At 43.9% G+C, this 23973-nt stretch overlaps 1 protein-coding gene across 2 annotated transcripts in view; it reads left to right on the top strand.

Moving 5' to 3' along the window:
* The window catches only part of UBN2 (ubinuclein 2), a 371797-nt gene that overhangs the window by 320804 nt on the left and 27020 nt on the right, over positions 1–23973 (top strand). For both annotated transcript variants that reach the window (XM_030207117.1, XM_030207109.1), the window contains exon 13: positions 3018–3264. In XM_030207117.1, the coding sequence (XP_030062977.1) occupies positions 3018–3264 (247 nt within the window). The remainder of the gene's footprint in view (positions 1–3017; positions 3265–23973) is intronic.

The raw sequence follows: 23973 nt of genomic DNA, 5'->3' as shown, positions 1-23973 counted from the left end.
CCAATGTCCTGCTCATGCCCCCTTCGCAAATATGTGTTCTGTAAGTTAAGCAGATAATTGCAGATTAATCAGATAACTGCAGTGTAGTGCTTAGGCACACTGGTAGCACTTATATGCATAAGTGCTAATATTCTATACATTTATGCATGTAATGTGTGTAAATATGGGCACCTAGGTTATAGAATTGCCCTTATTTTATTTATTTATGGCATTATTTATCCCACATTATCCAAAGGATCAAAAGGAAAATGAAGCAAGGCAATATAAAATTTAATAACAGATGTTACATCAGATGCATGCTCCAATGAATAAAATATATATGAGAGAGAAACAATTAAAGGAAATTCCAAATTGAAGGACAAAAAAAAAGAAAAACAGGGTTTGAAAATTCTCAAAATCACTTGTGTACAATTACTGAGCCTCTAATAACATTACGTACTAGCGGAAACTGAGCTACCCTCTTCAACATTCTAAGTTTTAACCCTCTCTTCTGGTGCTAGAACAAGCTCATTTAAGCAACGGATCAATAAAAATATTATCTTTCCCTAATATTAACCAAGTATTTACAATGAAATTTGCATGTAGGAAATTTTAAGAAAAAAGACATTTCCAGAGTCAAAACCTTAGGTTTTCATACATCAGGATAAACATGAATAAGAAAAATATCTCTTTCTCCCTGAAAATAAAAATAAAAAAACAGACAAACTCAAATCTTCTATCTGAAACCCCCATTAAAGGAGGTCACTACAGTATTTCTATAGTGGGTCACCTATATGATAATCAAAGGAAGAGCAATTAAATTTATATCTTGAGCTTGATCTACAGTATCTGCCAAAACCACTTTAATAGTAGCAGGAATATAATAAGCTTTAGTAATATGGAAGCGATAGCATCAAGATGTAAAATTATCTACCATATACTGTTGTAACATTTCTTTAGAAGAAATCACATTTCACAGTGGAAAATTCAAAAACCCCATAGGGTATTCTCCACATTTTCTAATTTATTCTAAAAAATCATATTCCCTCTAAGATATGACTATGTTTCAATCCTGCTAGCCTGATCTGCTATCATCTTCCCCTGGTTAACCAACTCTTGTCTCTAAACCAGATAGCTTATGGACTGTCTGTCTCTCTCCAGAACACATACTCAGCTGAAATAAACAACTAGAAAAAGCTGCTTCCATTTTGACAACTATCTCCATGCCTCTAAAGTGGTCATTTCCTTAAATGGAGACATAGGTAATGAGCCTTCAGATCCAGTGCACCTAGTAAAAGTAATAGACCATAAAGAAGACACGCGAGATGAAGTAGATTTAAGTTCATCCTCCAAGGTTAGGAGTGCTTTAACACAAGATGATAAAGACACTGAGGATATATCTGAATGGATCAAATGATTTCTACAGTTTCCTTGTTCTAGGAGCATGAAATCTTGCAGATTATTTTATCCCACAGGATTATATATTCATGAAGCCAATCTCCTTTCTATTCCGGTGAAAGAATCAATGAGCAGGAGTCCTGGTTTAAGGTAGGAACCTCCGGATTATATTCTATAGGTCCAACAAGTCTACTAGCCCATTAGTCTATTGGAGAGTTTTTGGATGATATCACAAAGGTGTCCTCGGGTCCCTGTATAGCACCCTATTGTGAAGGTCTAATCCCTTGCTGTTTAGCTTTCCTTTTACCATAACAAATCAATAAAGAAGAACAGTACATGTTAAACTTCCAATGCTCTCTTCCTGAATTCCAAAGGGAGATGTTCTATCAGTAGTCTCTTGCAAACTCATTGTGGGTTCCAAAAGGGTAGATCATTCTCCTTTGATCATGTCCCTTTGGGTTTGTGACACAGGGCTATTTATTGCAGCACAGCAGGAGTAGCAGTCTTCTAGCACCGGTGCCTCTCTGACATCACCAAGGTGCCAGGATCACATCAGAGCAACCCCCACTGCTAAGGAAAATGCTAGGGGACTTTCTCCTTCACTCACTCCATTGGCTCAGAGTTAATTCTCAAGCTTCTCTCTCTCTCTCCCCTAAAGAATTTTTAAATTCTTAAATGTGATTAGTAGTATCTTTAGTAAGGGCTGGTATGATTCTTAACGGAGGTATGATAAAGGAATATATTGTAAGGTAAGGGCTTGTATGCTTAATTTTATTTTTATGTATTTTTATTTTCTCTGTTGTATTTTTTTACATTGTGGAATTCTGCCTTGAACCTTTGTTGGAACTGAATTAAAATTATTTGGAAGTTGGGAAGAACGTTCCATGAAGGAAGGAAACATGGTTGTTAGTAATCATAGTTTTCAATAATTTATTTTGGGGCCCTTTTACTAAGCCGCGTAAGCACCTATGCACGCCCAACGCACCTCAAAATGGAGCTACCGCATGGCCCTTGTGCGCAATCGAAAAATACTTTTTCTTTTCTAGCACGTCAGCTACGCGCGCCAAGTAGCATTTGGCGCACGTAGGTCATTACCGCCCAGTTACCGCATGAGACTTTACTTCTAGGTCAATGGCTGGCAGTAAGGTCTCAGATCCAAAATGGATACGCGGCAATTTTCATTTTGCCGCACGTCCGTTTTCGGCAAAAATTTTAAAAAGGAATTTTTTGCGCGACCAAAACACGTGTCTATACTACTTTAGGCCATTTTTCAGCGCACCTTAGTAAAAGAACCCCTGTGTTTGTTACTCTGGAATGACCAAACAATCTTTGGCCATCATATCTGATCTTCCAGATTTCAACCAATAAGAGAAAAATAGATTGCAGTAATCACAGACAGCATTTTAAAACTACTTATTTCTTTTGATTATTTGATGCAGTATAAATTGAAAATAATAGCTCTTGTTGATACAAGAGATATACCTATTAAACCTCCTAATATTCCCTGTTATTTCACTTTGGTTTTGATAATATTAGTGAATTACTTGTGTACACTGAGTGAAAAATATCAAAAACAAGACAATTAAAAACTGTAAATCTTGTAATTAAAAAAGATTTTTGTTGGGGTTTTTTTTAAACAGACCACAGCTGGAGCATCTTTACTAGCAAGCACATCACCCTTAACCCTCATGACATCACCACTGTCTGTAACTAATCAGAATGTGACTTCTGCACCATTGACTCCTTTTGGGATGTTGGGCGGTCTGGTCCCTGTAACTGTGCCATTCCAGTTTCCATTGGAGTTGCTTGGCTTTGGAACAGACACAGCTGGAGCGACAAACTCTTCAGGATCTACCTCATCAGCTTTCCACCATAGCCTCACACAAAGTAAGTGTTCTGTCTGCTACAGCCTCACTTCAAATTTGGATCTTTCCTCCCCCAGCATTTAAGTATGAGCATATTTTTTATTTATGTATGATAGTCTCTCTCCCTATCACTTAGTCTCACTCCTTAGTAAGAACCCCATTTCCCCATATTTGCTAAAGAAAATAGAGAAAAGGAGAATGGAGGGTACTTGAGAGGGGAAATTAAAATAATCACATTAAAAAGGAAATGTTGGTCCTCTTACAAATTTCCCCTCTTTTTTTTTCCTGGACGAAAAAGAATAGGGATTTATTGTGATAAAATAGATGTTTTTATATTGTTTCATCATAATGCATTCTACCTGAAAATGTTTTATTTGGGATCCCACCTGATTCATTAGCTTTTACACCCTTGTACATATTTCACATTCTGTTTTGTTAATGCATTTTGAATTTTATTTTTAACACTGGAATTTGTTTCATTGACTGTACAACATACTCTGTACTTTCAACACTGAAAGAACAATTCTAGAAATACTCAAAATATTAAGAATAAGAAATCAAAAAGTCTTGATTGCATAGGCCATGGCATCTTTGTCATAACAAACACAAATGAGTTCATTTCTAAAAAAGAAACAAATTTGCCTTAAGGGCCCACAAGTTAGAGCCTGTCTCTGCCCGGTCACAATAGTTGAGCTGATTTAAATGCTCGTGGATGAAATATCAAGTTGTTTATGTTATATATAATGAATTTGAAGCAAAGGTCTAATCACAGTGAACATAGGTGCCAAAAGAATTCCTGGATGTTTATTCAAAGGTATGAAATAAAAGAAAATTTCAAGAGAGAAGGTGAGACTGTGAGGAAACCTATCGCCAGATGGCGAGTTGTTAGGGAGAATTTGACATCTTTTTTTCCCTCTTTGCTGTGAAGCTTCAGAATAGGCGTCTGATGTCATCTTTTGGCGCCACGACCTTCATACAAAACTGAGCTACCACTGCGGCGCATAGCTACAGGGTGTAGCTGAAAGGGCATGCCCAAAAGGGCATACCAGACCCTTGGGAGAATCGAGGAGCACTGAGGGTTGCCAGGAAGAAAAATATTTGATAGTTTGGGTGAACCTGGATCTTTCCCATAGTTATACACTTGCTGTGAGTGTTGCAATATAGTGAAAAAGAGGAAGAATAAAACAGAAATGACTGGATCTTCTACACCAGTATTCAAGGGCCCTATGGGATAGACATGTTTCCTTAGGAGCTAAGCTTAAAGAACTAGTTCACAGCTCACCGTCGGAGGGTGCTTCTTTGAACCCTCTCCATAGAACCCCTCTCCTCAGATAAACTTGTTAACTGGTTCTCCTTCTAAAGAGGGGCTAGCTTTAACAGCTTTAAGCCCTTCTATAGTTCCCTCTTTTATTACAAAAGGAGCTTTGGGGCACTTTTACTAAACTATGTGGGAAATGTGGGATACAAATGCAATAAATAAAATAAACCACGTAAGCGTCTACGTGTGCCAAAATGGAGTTACCGCCCAGCTACCGCATGGCAGTTGCGGTAATTTCATTTTTGGCGCGCATCAGGAAAATACATTTTATTTTTGAACATGCATATCAGACACTCACCAAGTGGCATTTGACACGCTTAACCGCCCGATTACTGCATGAGACTTTACTGCTGGGTCAATGGCTAGCAGTAAGGTCTCAGACCCAAAATGGACACGCGGCAATTTTCATTTTACTGCACATCTGTTTTCGGCAAACATTTTAAAAAGGCATTTTTTACAGGTTCACTGACAAGAGATTCTGTGCATGCCCAAAATATAGGCCATTTTTCAGCACGCCTTTGTGAAAGGGCCCCTTTATTTCCTATAGAGTTAGCAACTGCTGCTTCAGTTTCTGATCAGTAAATAAGTCTTAAAGACATTTGGACTATAGTCTCATGAACTGCTAAAAGATGTACTGCCTCAGCTTTGTTCTTTCACTTCAGAATCTATATCTAAGTTTAAGGAAGTGGACTGTAAAGTTGATAAAGTTATTTCTCATGTTCTTAATTTAGAGAAGGGTATGTCTTTGCAAAATACTAGTATATCTGCGATCAGAGAGAATCTCTTTTTGCATTGCAAAATAGACACTGTGGAAAATGTGCTTAGAAATAGAAATCTTCAGTTCCTTAATTTTTATGTATCTCATTTTCTTTCTGCAGAAATACTTGTTTGGATTTTTTTTGTTGTTGCATTTTAAACAATACATCAAAACAACAGTTTGATAAGAAATTCAGAACAATTTGCGTAATACAATCAGCAATAAAAATAACAAAATGAAATATATATATATATCTTCAACTTAGTCCCCATCAGGGAAGGGAACCAAGACATAGTAAATTCATAGGGCGATGGATACAAAAAAGAATAGGAAAAGAAAGAAAGAGTAAGAAAACACCCCTCTTTCAAATTCCTAATAGACCCAGATTAACCCTAGTAAACTGGGATCAAGGAAGAGTAACACATTTCCCTTCCAAGAAAAATCTCAGCTGAGCTGGTTCATAGAAAATATACCGAACATTCTGATATATCACAACCATTTATAAAGAAAGTTGGAAGGAAGCTTCTAAAGGGTGCTGCAAAGCGCTGATAAGGAAGTCAAAGAGGGGCTATGAAAAAAAGATTGCATTGGAGGCAAAAACACATAGTAAAAAATTTTTAGGTATATTAAAAGCAGGAAACCAGCAAAAGAATTGGTTGGACCGCTAGATGACCAAGGGGTAAAAGGGGCGATCATGAAAGACAAAGCCGTAGCGGAGAGATTAAATGAATTCTTTGCTTCGGTCTTCACCGAGGAAGGTTTGGGAGTGATACCGGTGCCAGAAATGGTATTTGAAGCTGATGAGTCGGAGAAACTGAATGAAATCTCTAAAGACCCAGAGGATGTAATGGGGCAGTTTGACAAATTGAAGAGTAGCAAATCTAGACTGGATGGTATTCATCCCACAGTACTGATAGAATTGAAAAATGAACTGGCAGAACTATTGTTAGTAATATGTAATTTATCCTTAAAATCTAGCGCGGTACCGGAAGATTGGAGGGTAGCCAATGTAATGCCGATTTTTAATAAAAGGTTCCAGGGGAGATCCGGGAAATTATAGACCAGTGAGTCTTATGTCGGTGCTGGGCAAAATGGTAGAGACTATTATAAAGAACAAAATTACAGAGTATATTCAAAAGCATGGATTAATGAGACAAAGCCAACATGGATTTAGTGAAGGGAAATCTTGCCTCATCAATCCATTACATTTCTTTGAAGGGGTAGATAAATGTGAGCTGGTTGATATTGTGTATCTGGATTTTCAGAAGGCATTTTACAAAGTACCTCATGAAAGACTCCAGAGGAAATTGGGAAGTCATGGGATAAGAGGTAGTGTCCTATTGTGGATTAAAAACTGGTTAAAAGATAGAAAACAGAGTAGGGTTAAATGGTTAGTATTCTCAATGGAGAAGGGTAGTTAGTGGGGTTCCCCAGGGGTCTGTGCTGGGATCGCTGCTTTTTAACATTTATTAATGACCTAGAGATGGAGGTAACTAGTGAGGTGATTAAATTTGCTGATGACAGTTATTCAAAGTAGTTAAATCGTGGGAGGATTGTGAAAAATTGCAAGAGGACTTTACGAGACTGGAAAACTGGGCGTGTACATGGCAGATGACGTTTAATGTGTGCAAGTGCAAAGTGATGCTTGTGGGAAAGAGGAACCTGAATTATAGCTACGTCATGCAAGGTTACACGCTAGGAGTCACCGACCAAGAATGGGATCTAGGTGTCGTAGTCAATGATATGTTGAAACCTTCTGCTCAGTGTGCTGTGGCAGCTAAGAAAGCAAATAAAATGTTAGGTATTATTAGGACAGGAATGGAAAACAAAAATGAGGACGTTATAATGCCTTTGTATCGCTCCATGGTGCGACTTCACCTCGAATATTGTGTTCAATTCTGGTTGCCGCATCTCAAAAAGGATATAGTGGAATTAGAAAAGGTGCAGAGAAGGGTGATGAAAATGATAAAGGGGATGGGACGACTTCCCTATGAGGAAAGGCTAAAGCGGTTAGGGCTCTTCAGCTGAGGGGAGATATGATAGAGGTCTATAAAATAATGAGTGGAGTGAAATGGGTAGAAGTGAAGCGTCTGTTTGTGCTTTCCAAAAATACTAGGACTAGGGGGCATGCGATGAAGCTACAAAGTAGTAAATTTGAAATGAATCGGAGAAAGTTTTTCTTCACTCAACGTGTAATTCAACTCTGGAATTCGTTGCCAGAAAATGTGGTAAAGGCGGTTAACTTAGCAGAGTTTAAAAAAGGTTTGGACAGCTTCCTAAAGGAAAAGTCCATAGACCATTATTAAATTGGACTTGGGGGAAAATATTTCTGGGATAAGCAGCATAAAATGTTTTGTACTTTTTTTGAGATCTTGCCAGGTATTTGTGACCTGGATTGGCCATTGTTGGAAACAGGATACTGGGCTTGATGGACCTTTGGTCTTTCCCAGTATGGCAATACTTATGTAACTGCAGAACGTAATTTCAAAAACTCTTTTTTGTCTAGATTGTATCTGCTTAGACACATCAGGAAACACCTGCACCTTCTCTCCCAAAAATGAAATTATCTGCAGTCTTATAACACAGTCTCTATACCGAGTCCCTATCTTGATGGAAAACAAAAGAAACCAATAAAATGACTCTAGCTGGAGAGGTCACTTGGTACCATGCTGGAGAGCAGTCGCTGAGAAGCGGAGCTCCTGCACTTCCTCTCACTCTAACTACCTAATCGAGCTTCAGTGTGCTTTTAATTTCAGTATAACTCCTGTGCAGCAAGTATAAATGTCACTGCTGGGTGTTCTTGGTGAAGATTTCAGCGAAGAATTGCGAGATGGTGGCTAAACTACAGAGAAAAGGAGAGAGGCAAGAATCCTGACACTAAAATGACAGGTGTACAGATTTTGCCAAGCTCCACTGTATGCTCCATGTGGACTGCAGAGATTACCAAGGAAGTTACCGCTGTAGTGGAGGCAGCCTTGGATAAGAAATTGCAAGATTTATTTCACCGAGTGGAGGCTGAACATGAAAGATTAGATGGTTTCCACCTGGACTTAGATCACATGCAGCAGAGAATAAGTGATATTGAAGACCGCATGGCGGCGACTACAGAACCGGCGGAGGCTTTGCAGAAAAGGCTGACTGAGTTGGAGCTGAAGCTGGACAACTTGGAAAACTGATCCCGTCGTAATCTGAGACTCATTGGCCTCTCGGAACATTTAAAGGATTCAGAGTTGGTGAGTTTTTTCAAATGCTGGATCTCTCAGGCCCTGCAACTTAATAACTTGCATGGCCCATTGAGACTCCTGAGGGCACACCGGATGGGCCTCAACGACAGCAATCCACTAGGCCGAAAGTGGTGATTATGAGAATCCTGCATTATGGTCATAAGCAAGCTATACTGCGTACACTTCACTCCGGCCTTACACTATCCCATGACTGTCAGAAAATATTGTCCTTTCAAGATTACTCTGCGAGGGTGGCAACAGCGAGAAGGGCATTTGCGCCCATTTGTGCAGCCCTTTATGAGTGGAAAATCAAATTTTCTTTGGTCTATCTGGCCAAGCTGAAAGTGCACCACGAGGGCTCAGAGAAAGTTTTTGAAACAGCAGATTCTGCAAAAGAATTCCTTAAGACCTTCGTCTGCGCGACCACCGAAAGACTGTTCAAACATCATGCTCAATTGGCTTACTGAGTTCTTTTTTTTTTTTTTTTTTTTTTTTTTGCATTGACTTTACCATAGTTTCTGTTTTGGCCTCTGGACACACAGACTTGAGAACTTGGGCAGGTTCTGTGAGTTGCAAGATTGTGTAATGTGCTCATAGCCTTAGAAGTTTGTCTAAATTCAGAATGCCTGGGAGTCGACATTGGAATGTTTATCATTTTTGCGAATCTCCTCATATGAGTTCCCATGGAGATCTGTGGGACCATAATAATTAAGTACCTCTTGGTTGGTGGATTTAGGATATGTGGGAGATGCACGGGATGTACTTGGAGCAAGGCTGGTAATTTTACTGGTTTTCTAATTTGGCATACAGTTACTTGTTTGCCTTATTCCCTTTCCCTTCCCTCTTTTGGGATGCTGCTAAAGCGGTTTTGAGAGGTTATATCATATCCTACTATACGCATAAACGAAAGGCGAGAGATACAGAGTTGCATCGTTTGGAGGCACAGGTCGGGAGAGAGAGGCAACTTTTTGGGTCTGATCCAACTATAATAAGACCCGCTTATTGGCTTCCCAAACGATCTTGAACCAGTTGATTCACTCTAAAACGCAAAAGTCATATATCTATTATCGTTACCAAATATACAAACATGCTAATGAACATGGAAAGCTGCTCGCACAGTTGGTGAAACAGGTGGGGAAAACCCATTATGTTTCCCATTTAAAGGGTGTAGAGGGGAATTATCATCGTACAACAGAAGGAATCAATACTGTGTTTAAAAAATTTTTATGCTACTACTACTAAACATTTCTAGAGCGCTACTAGGGTTACGCAGCGCTGTACAGTTAAAGAAGGACAGTCCCTGCTCAAAGGAGCTTACAATCTAAAGGACGAAATGTCAAGTTGGGGCAGTCTAGATTTCCCGAATGGAGGTGTAATGGTTAGGTGCCGAACGCGACATTGAAGAGGTGGGCTTTGAGCAAGGATTTGAAGATGGGCAGGGAGGGGGCCTGGCGAATGGGCTCAGGGAGTTTATTCCAAGTATGGGGTGAGGCGAGGCAGAAAGGGCGGAGCCTGGAGTTGGCGGTGGTGGAGAAGGGTACTGAAAGGAGGGATTTGTCTTGAGAGCGGAGATTACGGGTAGGAATGTAGGGGGAGATGAGGGTAGGGAGGGGCTGCAGATCAAGTGCATTTGTAGGTTAGTAGGAGAAGCTTGAACTGTATGCAGTACCTGATCGGAAGCCAGTGCAGTGACTTGAGGAGAGGGGTGATATGAGTATATCGTTCCAGGCGGAAGATAAGACGTGCAGCAGGGGTCACGTGATGCTTGCGAGCTGAGCGGACGTCTCCAGCTCGGGCTCCGCTCCCACTGCCGGAAAAAAAACCCCGGTTTTGCGCACTAAAACCCCCGAACACGCCGCAGGAACAGTTGAGGGGCACCCGCTTCTAATCGGCGATAATCGGAGAGCTGAATAAGCGCTGGCGGTGAGAGGGAGCGGTGTTATGCCCGTAAAGACACAGCGGCAGAGTAAACAACGCGTGGCCATGGCGAGTCCCAAGATGGCGGACAAAACAGAGCCCGCGGGGATCCTGACCCTGCCGAGCACGGCGATTCAAGAAATCACACAACAAATCACTGCGAGCTTGGATGAAAGGCTAACTAAAATACAGACCTCAGTGGACTCCATTAAGGATGCGATGGAACGTCAAAATGCCAGAATGCAGCAAGCGGAGGATCGAATTTCCCGCCAAGAGGACAGATCGGAGGAGATGCAGGCTCGAGTGGAAACGACGGAAGTGCGCCAGGCCCAGCTTTCCCAGCAGATTGATGATTTGGAAAATCGTAGCAGGCGCAACAACGTCAGAATTATCGGCCTGCCAGAAGCGGTTAAGGATGTTGAACTGCGGAATTTAGTTGAACATTGGCTGCCTGACCAGCTGGGGCTCCAGTCAGCCGACACGAAAATGCTGGTCGAGAGGGTCCACAGAGTGGGGTTCCAGCGTGAGAAGGACACGCGCCCGAGACCAGTAATTGCGCGCATCCTTAACTATGCCGATAAAGAAAAACTTTTCCACGCTTATCGCAGCAAGAAATCCTTGGAGTATGACGGCCACAAGCTTTTGTTGTTTCAAGATTTCTCTGCACGAGTCACAGAGCAGCGAAAGAAGATGGGCCCACACTGCAAGAGACTGTTTGATAAGGGGGTGCATTTCGCCCTCCTATTCCCGGCGAAGGTGAGGATCCTCCACGACAACAAAACGTTATTCTTTACGGACCCTAAAGAGTTGGAGGCCTTTGTCAGGCACCTGCCGTGAGGAGTTCTTCAGGGAGCGTGATTGGAGGATCAGGACTGAACTGAGAAAATGGGCCTCTTGGGATTTGTGGCAGATGGCATGTAAGCATTGGGGGCCCCGCGGATAAAGGAACTATAATAGCAGCCCAGGGATGATGTGGCTTCTGCGGTTTTGCGGACGCTTCAAGTTGCCGCTCGCACATATCAATGGGGGCCTTAAACCTGTGGGTGGTAAGGGGGAGCACAGTTACTCTAAGTTGTTTTACTTAATGTTTTCTTTAACCGGAGCCATGCGCTGGAAGGGAGGGGGCCGGGGCTGGAACAGGGCACCGGCACCTGGACTATGTAGAGGGTATTGTTCTGTTATACAAAGCATGGCTCCAGCCGATGCATTGACAGTTGAAAGTTATATTGGTTGCATTGTCATATAGTTTCCTACGAGACTATGTATAAGTTTTAGGAGGGGATAAAGGGGGGGTTTTTTTTTTTTTTTTTTCTTTCTTCTTTTTTCTATTTGATGACAGGGGGGCGGAGCCACGGGCGGGTGGTTATTGGTGGGTTATAGGAGGGAAAATAGCTCCTGGGTGGGGGTTTCGGGAGGGAAGGGGGGGAGGGGGGGGAGGAAGGGGGAGTATGGATGTGTACGAGGGGAAGGTTGGGGGGTGGATGGAAGAGAGGAAGTGGAAGGTGTGTGTCTGCAGGGTAGGGCGGGGGGGGGCTGGGGGAAGTCTGAAAGATACGCAAAACTTGAAGCCTAAAAGTGTGGTTTGCCTGAGTGAAGCAGGCAGACGTGGCATAAGTTTGTTGATGAATGTTTGGTGGCCGGAAGGTTGGCGCAGCTGTTCCCGCAGGCTATGCTGGGAGGCCTGTGAGAACTTTTGTCAAGAATTGAGTGCTAGAATTTGTGAATGCTTAAAATATGGTTAATTTAAAGATCATCACACTTAATGTTGATGGGATCCATTCTCCCATCAAGCGTACAAAACTACTCTCCTGGTTGTCTAAAGCGGGGGCTGAGATTGCTTATTTACAAGAGACACATCTGTCAGCGGCAGAACATCAGAAACTCAGAAGGGGATGGGTAGGGGAGATAGGATATTCCTCCTACAATGCAAGACAGAGAGGGGTGGCTATCTTGATACATAAAAGACTCCCCTTCATTGTTCATAAAACAATAGCTGACAGAGATGGGAGGTATGTCTTGGTTCTGGGAGAACTCTGGGGACAAAAACTTTTACTGTGTAATGTGTACGGGCCCAACGTATACTCTCATAAGTTTTTCTCCGAGGTGGTGGCCAGGGTGGGCGCCTACTCTGAATACCAGCTGATTGTAGGGGGGGATTTTAATGTGGTAGCGGACCCCTCAATTGACTGCAAGCCAGCGAAATGTAAGGGTGGAAACTGGGAGCACAAAGGGGTGAATTTTGTATGTAATCAGACGGGGCTAGTGGATATCTGGAGGTTACTGAACCCACAGCAGGAGGAGTTTACGTTTTATTCACACCCTCATGGGGTTTATTCTAGACTGGACTACCTCTTGGTGGACCTCTCCCTGTCTGCTCGGATTTCTAGAGCGCATATAGTAAATCATACTTTAAGTGACCACCAGGCAGTGGAGATAATTATTCCGTGGTGTACGGAGCCGAGCGAGCGGGTGTGGAGGTTCTCCCCTCTGTTAGGTACTGATAGAGGTTTTCAGGAGTATATGCGGGCTAAGTGGGTGGAGTATCAACAGCACAATCAGACATCAGATGTGAGCTCGGGAACATATTGGGAAGCTTCCAAGGCTGTTATGAGAGGGCACATCATAGCATACGCGGCGGGTGCAAAGAAGAAGAGAGAGGCGGACTTGTTGCGCCTGTCTCAAGAATACCATCAGTTACGCCGGAAGCACATTTCTCAGATGAACGAGGACAATAAGCTTGCCCTGAAGCAGGTTAAACAGCAGATAGATGAGATCTTGCGGCAACAAGCCGAAAGGGATATATATTACCAGCGGTTCCGACTTTTTAAATGGGGTAATAAGGCAGGCAAGTTGTTGGCCAGTTTGGTGCGACCCTCGCGAAAGAGACAGATCACATCTATTATTCAGGATGAGCAGGGGAGGTCATACACTACAGAGTCCGAAATTGAACAACAATTTGTGGAATTTTATAGTTCCCTGTACAGGGCCCGAGATTTTGACCAGACCAAGTATGAGGCTTTTTTTTCAAGGATTGCAGCTCCCACGCCTGGATGGGGAGCAGCTAGCCCATCTGAATGCCCCCATTTCAGAGCAGGAGATAAGGGAGGGCATAGGAGCCCTGAAAATGACTAAGGCCCCTGGGCCCGATGGTTTTGGGCCTGAATATTATCGAATCATGGCAGACCTGGTGGCACCACCGATGAGGACCTGGTTTAATGATTTGGTTGACAGGGGGGTGCCCCTGCAGCGTAATGAGGCCCATGTGGTGCTTTTACCGAAACCGGGGAAGGACGTGGCCAGGGTGGGGTCTTACCGACCAATTTCGCTATTAAATCAGGATGTTAAAATCTTGGCGGCTATCCTGGCCAGGCGTCTGAACCGGGTCATACATACCTTAGTACATGAAGATCAGGTGGGCTTTGTGCCAGGGAGGCAAGCTTCTATGAATATCATGCAAGCCTTGATGGCCATCCATGAGTGTAAGAGGAAGGAAGGCCCGGCGGCTATAGTAGGGCTGGACATGGAAAAGGCCTTCGACAGTATCTCGTGGGAATACTTGTTTAGGGTGCTGGAGCAATTTGGGATTCGTGGGGCCTGCTCTGAGTGGATCCGGGCACTTTATGCCAATCCCTTTGCACGATTACAGATAAATGGGAGGCTTACTGATTATTTTACAATTCAACGGGGTACAAGGCAGGGGTGTCCACTTTCGCCGCTTCTTTTTGTGCTGGCTATAGAGCCTTTGGCTGCAAAGATCCGTGGTAGTGAAGAGGTCCGAGGTATTCGGGTAGGGGGTAGGGAGCTGAGGGTGAACCTCTTTGCTGACGACATTCTATTATATGTTGCCCATGCCCCAAGGGATTTGGAGAAGGCACTCTCTGTGGTTGGGGGCTTTGGGGATATCTCAGGACTCAGAGTTAACTATAATAAGTCGGAGTTGCTGCCCATGACGGATACTCAGGGGGCGAGGGGGATGGCGGGGCTTCCGATACAACCGGTGGCAGGGGCAATGAGATATTTGGGCATCTATCTAAGCACTAATAGAACTACATTTTATAGGAAAAATGTGATAGATGCTCTGGACAAGATCAAGAGTTTGTGTGACAGATGGAGGGACTTGCCCCTTTCGCTGATGGGGCGAATAGCATTAGTAAAGATGGTGTTGCTTCCCAAGATTTTATACCCGATACAGGCTGCACCAATCTGGGTTCTCAGACGGGAAGAACGCAAGTTCCGATCCCTTATTAGGACTTTTATATGGAGGGGGAAGGGGGCACGAATAGGGGTCTCCAAATTATGCCACAGCAAAGACAGAGGGGGTCTGGGATTACCGGACTTACGCCGGTACAACGTGGCGGCGTTAATGCGCCTTATTTATGAGGGAATGGGAGGGAGCAATCGTTTCTTGCCTATTGAGGGACTAGGAGACTGGAGTCACCCGTGGACTTTTCTTAATCTGCTGCACGTGGGATCGAGTAGTGACTCTTGTATGTCACACAAGTTGGCTTTCTTACGACCCTTAAGGAGAGCTTGGATGTGGTGGAGAGGTCAGCAGCGGTGCTCTTCGGATGCCTCACCATATTTGAGTATGACAGGTAATGCGGCATTCCCGGCGGGCATGGGATTTTCTATTTTTTCTAAATGGGCAGATTTGGGCTGCAGGATATTGGGACAACTTTTGGAGGAAGGATCGGGCGTCTTCTTGTCCTTTGACCAAGTTAAGGCACAGTGGGCCGTACCAAATAACAACTTATTACAGTACTTGCAGGTTAGACACTACTGGTCTACTATAAAGGCGCAACATGGAGACGGTTGGCTTTGGGGTCCCCTAGATAAGATTTTGTTACGTATGCCCACTAAGGCTAACAGTTTGTCTACTTGGTATAAGATCCTAACAACGAACGGGCAGTGGGGGGACATGGAACAGCTGGTAATGCGCTGGAATGAGGATGTAGGATCTAGGTACACGGAAAAGGAGTTTGGGAAACTTTTCACTAACCTGTATAAGATGGTTAGAGCTGCTGACCTGCAGGAGACACAATACAAGATCCTCCATAGAGCATTTATTTCTAGAGCAAAGGGGGCAGCCATAGGACTCTGGACAGATGACAGATGCCTTAAGTGCAGGACTGAGGGGGGAACCCTTGTACACTCTTTCTTGGAATGCTCGGCTCTATCACTGTGGAATGTGGCTTTTCAATTATTGGCTGCCGTGTTGCAGCGGGAATTGGAATGGGACTATACAACTTTACTGTTAGGGGATCAGTCATTATTGGTGGTCCAGGGATTGCGATATCCACAGCGTCGATTTGTGTATGTCTCTCTGCTGCTGGTTAGAAAAACAGTCTTGCATTTCTGGGTGTCACCGGAGCCCATACCTGCAGAAGCTTGGAAGGCAAAAATGAGGGAAGTAGGCAAATATGAGAATCAGATCTACAGGGGATCCCCCAGACTGGCCAATAGACAGTACGCTTACATATGGGCTTCATGTTTAAATATCATGGGCTAAGGCTTCCATGATAGTAGGAGGGGAGGGGGATAGGGGGAAGGGTATGGGTAGATGGGTGCGTGGAGTACGAATGTTGTGATGGGATGTGTATGCATGATGGCTTGCTAGTGTGTGAAAGTGGGGAAAAAAAGGAGGGTTATAAAAGAAAATTCAGTATGGAATACATTTCACTTTTATGATAATGTTTCCTTGTTCTGTCGAATTTTGTATCAGTATTGGTGTGCAGAGTGACCTAGACTATGTTTTTTCTGCTTTTTATGAGTGTATTGTGTACTGAAGAAGTTAAAAAATAAAATTAAAAAAAAAAAAGACGTGCAGCAGAGTTCTGAACGGACTGAAGGGGGGATAGATGGCTAAGTGGAGGCCAGTGAGGAGTAGGTTGCAGTAGTCAAGGCGAGAGGTAATGAGAGAGTGGATGAGAGTTCGTGTGGTGTGCTCAGAGAAGAAAGGGTGAATTTTGCTAATGTTATAGAGGAAGAAGTGACAGGTCTTGGCTATCTGCTGGATATGCGCAGAGAAGGAGAGGGAGGAGTCGAAGATGACTCCAAGGTTGCGGGCAGATGAGACGGGGAGGATGAGGGTGTTATCAACTGAGATAGAGAGTGGAGGGAGAGGGGAAGTGGGTTTGGGTGGGAAGACAATAAGCTCGGTCTTGGTCATGTTCAGTTTCAGGTGGCGGTTGGACATCCAGGCAGCAATGTCGGAGAAGCAGGCCGATACCTTGGCCTGGGTTTCCGCAGTGATGTCTGGTGTGGAGAAAGAAAGCTGGGTGTCGTCGGCATAAAGATGATATTGGAAACCGTGAGATGAGATCAGGGAGCCCAGGGAAGAGGTGTAGATTGAAAAAAGAAGGGGACCAAGGACAGATCCCTGAGGAACTCCAACGGAGAGCGGGATGGGGGTGGAGGAAGAACCATGAGAATGTACTCTGAAGGTACGGTGGGAGAGATAAGAGGAGAACCAGGAGAGAACAGAGCCCTGGAACCCAAATGAGGACAGTGTGGCAAGAAGTAAATTGTGATTGACAGTGTCAAAAGCGGCGGATAGGTCGAGGAAGATGAGGATGGAGTAGTGGCTTTTGGATTTTGCAAGGAACAGGTCATTGCAGACTTTAGATAGTGCCGTTTCTGTCGAGTGTAGGGGGCGAAAGCCGGATTGAAGCGGATCGAGGATGGCATGAGAGGAGAGAAAATCAAGGCAACGGCTATGAACGGCGCATTCAAGTATCTTGGAGAGGAAGGGTAGGAGGGAAATTGGGCGGTAGTTGGAGGGACAGGTAGGGTCAAGTGATGGTTTTTTGAGGAGTGGTGTGACTACAGCATGCTTGAAGGTGTCAGGGACAGTTGCAGTGAAGAGAGAGAGGTTGAGGATATGACAGATGGGGGGGTGACAGTAGGCGAGATGGTGTTGAGTAAGTTGGTGGGGATGGGGTCAGAGGAACAAGTGGTGCATTTCGAGGAGGAGAGAAGATGGGCGGTTTCCTCTTCGGTGATATCAGGAAAAGAGTATAAATGCTCATTTATACTCTCCTTCTGAGGACATGGGTCTGGATAGTGAGACGTATCTTTCTGGACAGAATCTCCCTAAGATAACAATGACCCAACAAGACTTTCTTAACGCTGATATTATGGAAGATGAGGTCAGATGGTGCAATCGAGATAGTCCTCTATATAAGTCTCCAGGAGTGGATGGATTTTCTTCAGAATTTTACAAAATTTTGGTCTTTGAAATCACTTCATGTTTGTCAGTGGTTTTCATTCGATTTGTTAATAGAGGTGAGCTTCCAGATACCTTGAGAAAGGCCCAGATTGTTGTTGTGTTAAAACCAGGGAGAGACCCCCTTAGGGCAGAGTCGTACCGGCCCATTTCTTTGCTTCCCTATGAAACTAAACTTTTCACAAAAATTCTGGCTAATGACAAGGTTGAAAGCTGATGTAATTATGGTACAGGAGACTCATTTGAAAAAATGTCATGAAAAGGTGGTATTGCACAGGCGGTATCCAAAGGTGTTCCATGCAACTAGTACACTTTCTCAGAAAAAGAGGGCAAATAATTAAAACCTTAGCAAATAATTAAAACCTTAGCAGATAAGGAAGGAAGATACCTTCTGGTAATAACATCCCTTTACAATGTGCATTATATGTTTCTCACAATATATGCTCCCAATGAAGGGCAGGAAGTGTTCTTAGAGGAGATGGAGTGGGTGCTACTGCAAAATGTGCAAGGTTCTCTGGTGATGGGAGGGGACTTTAACCTTACGGTGAACCCCTCACTAGATAACTCGGCAGGACAAGTGGGATATGCTAAAAAGGATAGAACGGCCTTGGGAAAGTTTATGGCTAGATGGGGGCTGATAGATCTTTGGCGTGTGACTCATGCACAAGAGAAGGATTACATGTACTTCTCATCAACACATAATTCTTACTGTAGGATAGATTTATTGCTAGGAGATGGGGCAATTGCTGGTGCTCTGCGGGAAGTACATGTAGAACCGCGAACGTGGTCGGACCATGCCCCAGTGGTAATGGAGTTAAGGACCAAAGGGAGGCCAGTAGGGCCGAAGTATTGGTGACTGAATGAGGCTCTCCTGAGGGAACCAAAAAATGTATCGGCAATTGAAAAAAACATGAAAGTATATAGTATTCAGTGATGTGGGGGGGGGGGATACACCCAGTAAGCTTGTGGGAGGGATTAAAGGCGGTTATGCGGGGTCAATTGATAGCGCTGCGGGCTCATTTTGGAAAGGTAAGGGAGGCACAAGAGGCTAATATTAGAGAGACCATAATACAAATAGAACAGACACATAAAGCGGACCCGTCTGATATTCAGGCAACTGAGAAGTTACATCAATGCCGGTTGCAGCTTAATGAGATACAGCTGACTGATCTTGCAAATCAGTTACAACAAACAAGGCAAGAATATTTTGAATTTGGGGAAAAAGCAAGTAGGCTGTTAGCTAATAAGCTTAAAAAGCAAAGCCATCGTAACTATATAGGTAGCCTTAAAAATCAGACAGGCCAGAATGTCACTCAGACAGAGCAAATTCAAGCAATATTTTATGATTATTATTCCAAACTTTGAGTCAGAACAGGCTATATCTGGGTCTGGTATAGAGACGTATATCAAAGAGTCAGACATAACTCACCTGTCACGGGGAGACGGAGATGCTCTCAGCTTCAATAACATTAGCATAAGTACATAAGTATTGCCATACTGGGAAAGACCAAAGGTCCATCGAGCCCAGCATCCTGTTTCCAACAGTGGCCAATCCAGGTCAGAAATACCCGGCAAGATCCCAAAAATGTACAAAACATTTTATACTGCTTATCCCAGAAATAGTGGATTTTCCCCAAGTTCATTTAATAATGGTCTATGGACTTTTCCTTTAGCAGATGTTGAATGGGCCATCCCCCTTGCTAAGGCACCAGGTCCAGATGGATTTCCCACGAGATTTTACAAATTATATACATCACTTTTGGCACCCCTGCTGCTAAGGCTTTTCCAATCATTTCATCATGCACAAGAGCTTCCATACTCTTGGCGGTTGGCAGCGATAACTCTATTGTTGAAACCAGGGAAAGACCCGCAGGAGTACGGCTCGTACAGACCAATCTCATTGCTAAATGTTGATTATAAAATATTTGCAAAAATTTTAGCTAAACACTTGCAAATGGTCTTACCTAAATTAATTCACGGGGATCAGACGGGGTTCATCACAGGGCGTCAGGCCTTCAATAATATTAGATGTTTGATACATGTTATACAACAGGTAAGGGATGAGCATGAACCGGTGGTGCTGCTATTGATCGACCCTGAAAAAGCGTTTGATCGAGTAGAGTGGGCGTTCTTATTTGCAGTATTTTGACGGGTGGGGATAGGGGGCGCTACCTGAGTTGGCTGCAGTTATGGTACCAAGCACCATTAGCTATACTAAAAGTCAGTTGATCATACACTAAACCACTAGAACTGCATAGGGGAACTAGACAGGGGTGTGCGGTTTTGCCCTTATTATTTGCCCTCTTCATGGAACCCTTGGCATGTGCTATTCGGGCAGACTTGAGAATTAGGGGAGTGGTGAGAGGGATGAGGGAGCATAAGCTGATGTTGTTCGCAGATGATGTTCTCTTGACTATGACACATTCAGAATCCTCGGTAAGGAGAGTAGTAGAGGTAATGGCGCACTGTGGGACTTTGTCGGGCTTTAAAGTTAACATAACGGTTCCATATCAGGAGGTCTCTCAGCTTCGGTTAGTCTTCCCATTTGCTTGGACTACCAAGTCTATTAAATATCTGGGGGTACAGATAACGCTAAAATTGGAAGAGTTATACAAGGTGAATTTCCCAGCAAAAGTAATGGAATTAATGGCAGAGCTGGATAGATGTGTCTGAGTGTCTCGTGGATGGGAAGAATTCATGCAATTAAAATGATGCTACTCCCTAAAATGTTATATCTATTTATGGCGCTTCCCATTCCAATCCCCCGTAGTTTTTTTGCACAGCTTAATCGTAAGCTATTTGCTTATATTTGGAGGAAACACCCCCTGCGGGTGCGTTGAGCAATTATGTTCCAACCTGATGGTAGGGGGGGGTATGGGAGTCCCAAATATTTTTCTTTACTATCAGGCGGCCCAATTGAGGGTATTAGCAGATTGGAACCCATACGCGAGCAAGAAATGGCTGCACTGGGAGAGAGCGTGGTTGGGAACGCGTTCTTTAGGAGATGTGCTTTGGCTCCCAGGCAGGGATTTGTTGGCCGTAATGCGTAGGGTTCCGGTGGGTGTGAGTCACCTGTTAGCCACTTGGTACCAAATAAGGAGGGGTTGGTTTCTGGAACTGAAGTACTTCTTACAGACCTCCATAAGCAAAGCTCCGGGGTTTTCGCTGGGTGTAACAGAGAAGGTATATCGGGAGTGGACACAAGCTGGGTTACACACATTGGGTCAGTTATGGGATAATGGTGGGATGGTCAGTTTTGAAAACCTTCAGGAGGAATATGGGCTACCTGCTAGAGATCAGGTGTTCTACTCTAGCGTGCGACACTATATACGCTCTCATACCCGGGAGGAACTGGATTTGGCGGAAACAGCGATAGAACTGGCAATGAAGAAGGGGAGAGGAAAGGGTAGTATTTCCCGCCTATACTTGGCCGTGTTGCAATGAGCAGACCCTCAAAGGTTCTATATAAAAAGGTGGGAGGAAGCATTACATAGCACATAATCACGGACGGCTTGGGAAAGAGGGTATAGATATTTCTCCGAGGACAAGCAGGCTGCTTGTTCTCACTGATGGGTTGACGTCCGTCAGCAGCCCCAGGAACGGAAATCTTCCTAGCAACAAAGCTTGCTAGCCCTCGTGCGCACATGCAAGACTGTCTTCCCGCCCGTAGCGCGAGCGTGTCCCTCAGTCTCTTTTTTTCCGCGGATCAGGACGACTGTTTTCCGGCTGTTCTGTGCTCCAGAGAGAGCCCTCGCAGCGTTTTCGCCACTTTTCGGCTTTTTGGTTTTTTCCTGTATTTCTTAGTTTTTTTCCCGTAAGTTTCCTTTTGTTGTCGCGAGCGGCCACTTTGGCTGCCCGTACAGGGTTTTTCCTTTTTTTGTGCCTTTCTTTTGGCACCATCGTGGATTTTGACTTCGCCGCCGCGATTTTTCCATCCATGACCGCGAAGATCGCCAGCGGCTTCAATAAGTGCACGCGGTGCAGCCGGGCAATCTCAGCCACTGATCCACACGCTTCGTGTATTCAGTGTCTTGGAGCTGGTCATCGCCCCAATGTTTGTACTCTGTGTCTCCGCCTCAAAAAGTGGACACAAGCGTCGAGATTGGCTCAGTGGGAGCACCTGTTCCAAGCCGTGCCCGGTCCTTCGACATCGGTAGCTGTACCGAGATCGTCGGAGATGGTATCGATGTCGGCACCGGAGGGTGCATCAACGTCCGGATTGCAGGTAATGGCTGTCCAGAGACCATCTCAAGCTGGCAGCAGTGAGCCATCGAGTGGGTCTCCACCTGCCTCGAGGACTCCTGCGATACAGGCCCACTGGGACCGACCTCTTTCGGACCCGGCCCCGAGGAAGCTAAGAGGGACTTCGAAAAAAAGATTGCGTTGGAGGCAAAAACACATAGTAAAAAAAATTTTTTAGGTATATTAAAAGCAAGAAGCCGGCAAAAAAATCAGTTGGACCGCTAGACGACCGAGGAGTAAAAGGGGCAATCAGGGAAGACAAAGCTGTAGCGGAGAGATTAAATGAATTCTTTGCTTCGGTCTTCACCGAGGAAGATTTTGCTTAGGTCTTCACCGAGGAAGATTTGGGTGGGATACCGGTGCCGGAAATGGTATTCGAAGCTGACAAGTCGAAGAAACTTAATGAATTCTCTATAAACCTGGAGGATGTAATGGGGCAGTTCTACAAACTGAAGAGTAGCAGATCTCCTGGACCGGATGGTATTCATTCCAGAGTACTGATAGAACTGAAAAATGAGCTTGCGGAGCTATTGTTAGAAATATGTAATTTATCCTTAAAATCGAGCGTGGTACCGGAAGATTGGAGGGTGGCCAATGTAACGCTGATTTTTTAAAAAGGTTCCAGAGGAGATCCGGGAAATTATAGACCGGTGAGTCTGACGTCGGTGCCGGGCAAAATGGTAGAGACTATTATTAAGAACAAAATTACAGAGCATATTCAAAAGCATGGATTAATGAGACAAAGTCAACATGGATTTAGTGAAGGGAAATCTTGCCTCACCAATCTACTACATTTCTTTGAAGGGGTGAACAAACGTGGATAAAGGGGAGCCGGTTGATATTGTGTATCTGGATTTTCAGAAGGCGTTTGGCAAAGTACCTCATGAAAGACTCCAGAGGGAATTGAAGAGTCATGGGATAGGAGGTAGTGTTCTATTGTGGATTAAAAACTGATTAAAAGATAGAAAACAGAGAGTAGGGTTAAATGGTCAGTATTCTCAATGGAGAAGGGTAGTTAGTGGGGTTCCCCAGGGCTCTGTGCTGGGACTGCTGCTTTTTAACATATTTATAAATGACCTAGAGATGGGAGTAACTAGTGAGGTAATTAAATTTGCTGATGACACAAAGTTATTCAAAGTCATTAAATCGCGGGAGGATTGTGAAAAATTACAAGCGAACCTTACCAAACTGGGAGGCTGGGCGTCTAAATGGCAGATGAGGTTTAATGTGAGCAAGTGCAAAGTGATGTATGTGGGAAAGAGGAACCCGAATTATAGCTATGTCATGCAAGGTTCCATGTTAGGAGTCACGGACCAAGAAAGGGATCTAGGTGTCGTTGTTGATGATGATACGTTGAACCCTTCTGCTCAGTGTGCTGCTGTGGCTAAGAAAGCAAATAGAATGTTAGGTATTATTAGGAAAGGAATGGAAAACAAAAATGAGGATGTTATAATGCCTTTGTATCACTGCATGGTGTGACCGCACCTCAAATATTGTGTTCAATTCTGGTTGCCGCATCTCAAAAAAGAAATAGTGGAATTAGAAAAGGTGCAGAGAAGGGCAATGAAAATAATAAAGGGGATGGGACGACTTCCCTATGAGGAAATGCTAAAGTGGCTAGGGCTCTTCAGCTTGGAGAAAAGGCGGTTGAGGGGAGCTATGATAGAGGTCTATAAAATAATGAGTGGAGTAGATGTGAAGCGTCTGTTCACGCTTTCCAGAAATAATAGGACTAGGGTGCATGCGATGAAGCTACAATGTAGTAAATGTAAAACGAATCAGAGAAAATCTTTCTTCACTCAACGTGTAATTAAACTCTGGAATTCGTTGCCAGAGAATGTGTTAAAGGCGGTTAGCTTAGCGGAGTTTTAAAAAGGTTTGGATGGCTTCCTAAAGGAAAAGTCCATAGACTATTATTAAATGGACTTGGGGAAAATCCACTATTTCTGGGATAAGCAGTATAAAATGTTTTGTACATTTTGGGGATCTTGCCGGGTATTTGTGACCTGGATTGGCCACTGTTGGAAACAGGATGCTGGGCTCGATGG

The sequence above is a fragment of the Microcaecilia unicolor genome, chromosome 1 (genome assembly GCF_901765095.1).
Source record: "Microcaecilia unicolor chromosome 1, aMicUni1.1, whole genome shotgun sequence".
In the NCBI taxonomy this organism is placed as follows: Eukaryota; Metazoa; Chordata; class Amphibia; order Gymnophiona; family Siphonopidae; genus Microcaecilia; species Microcaecilia unicolor.
This window is presented reverse-complemented; position numbering and strand designations above follow the sequence as displayed.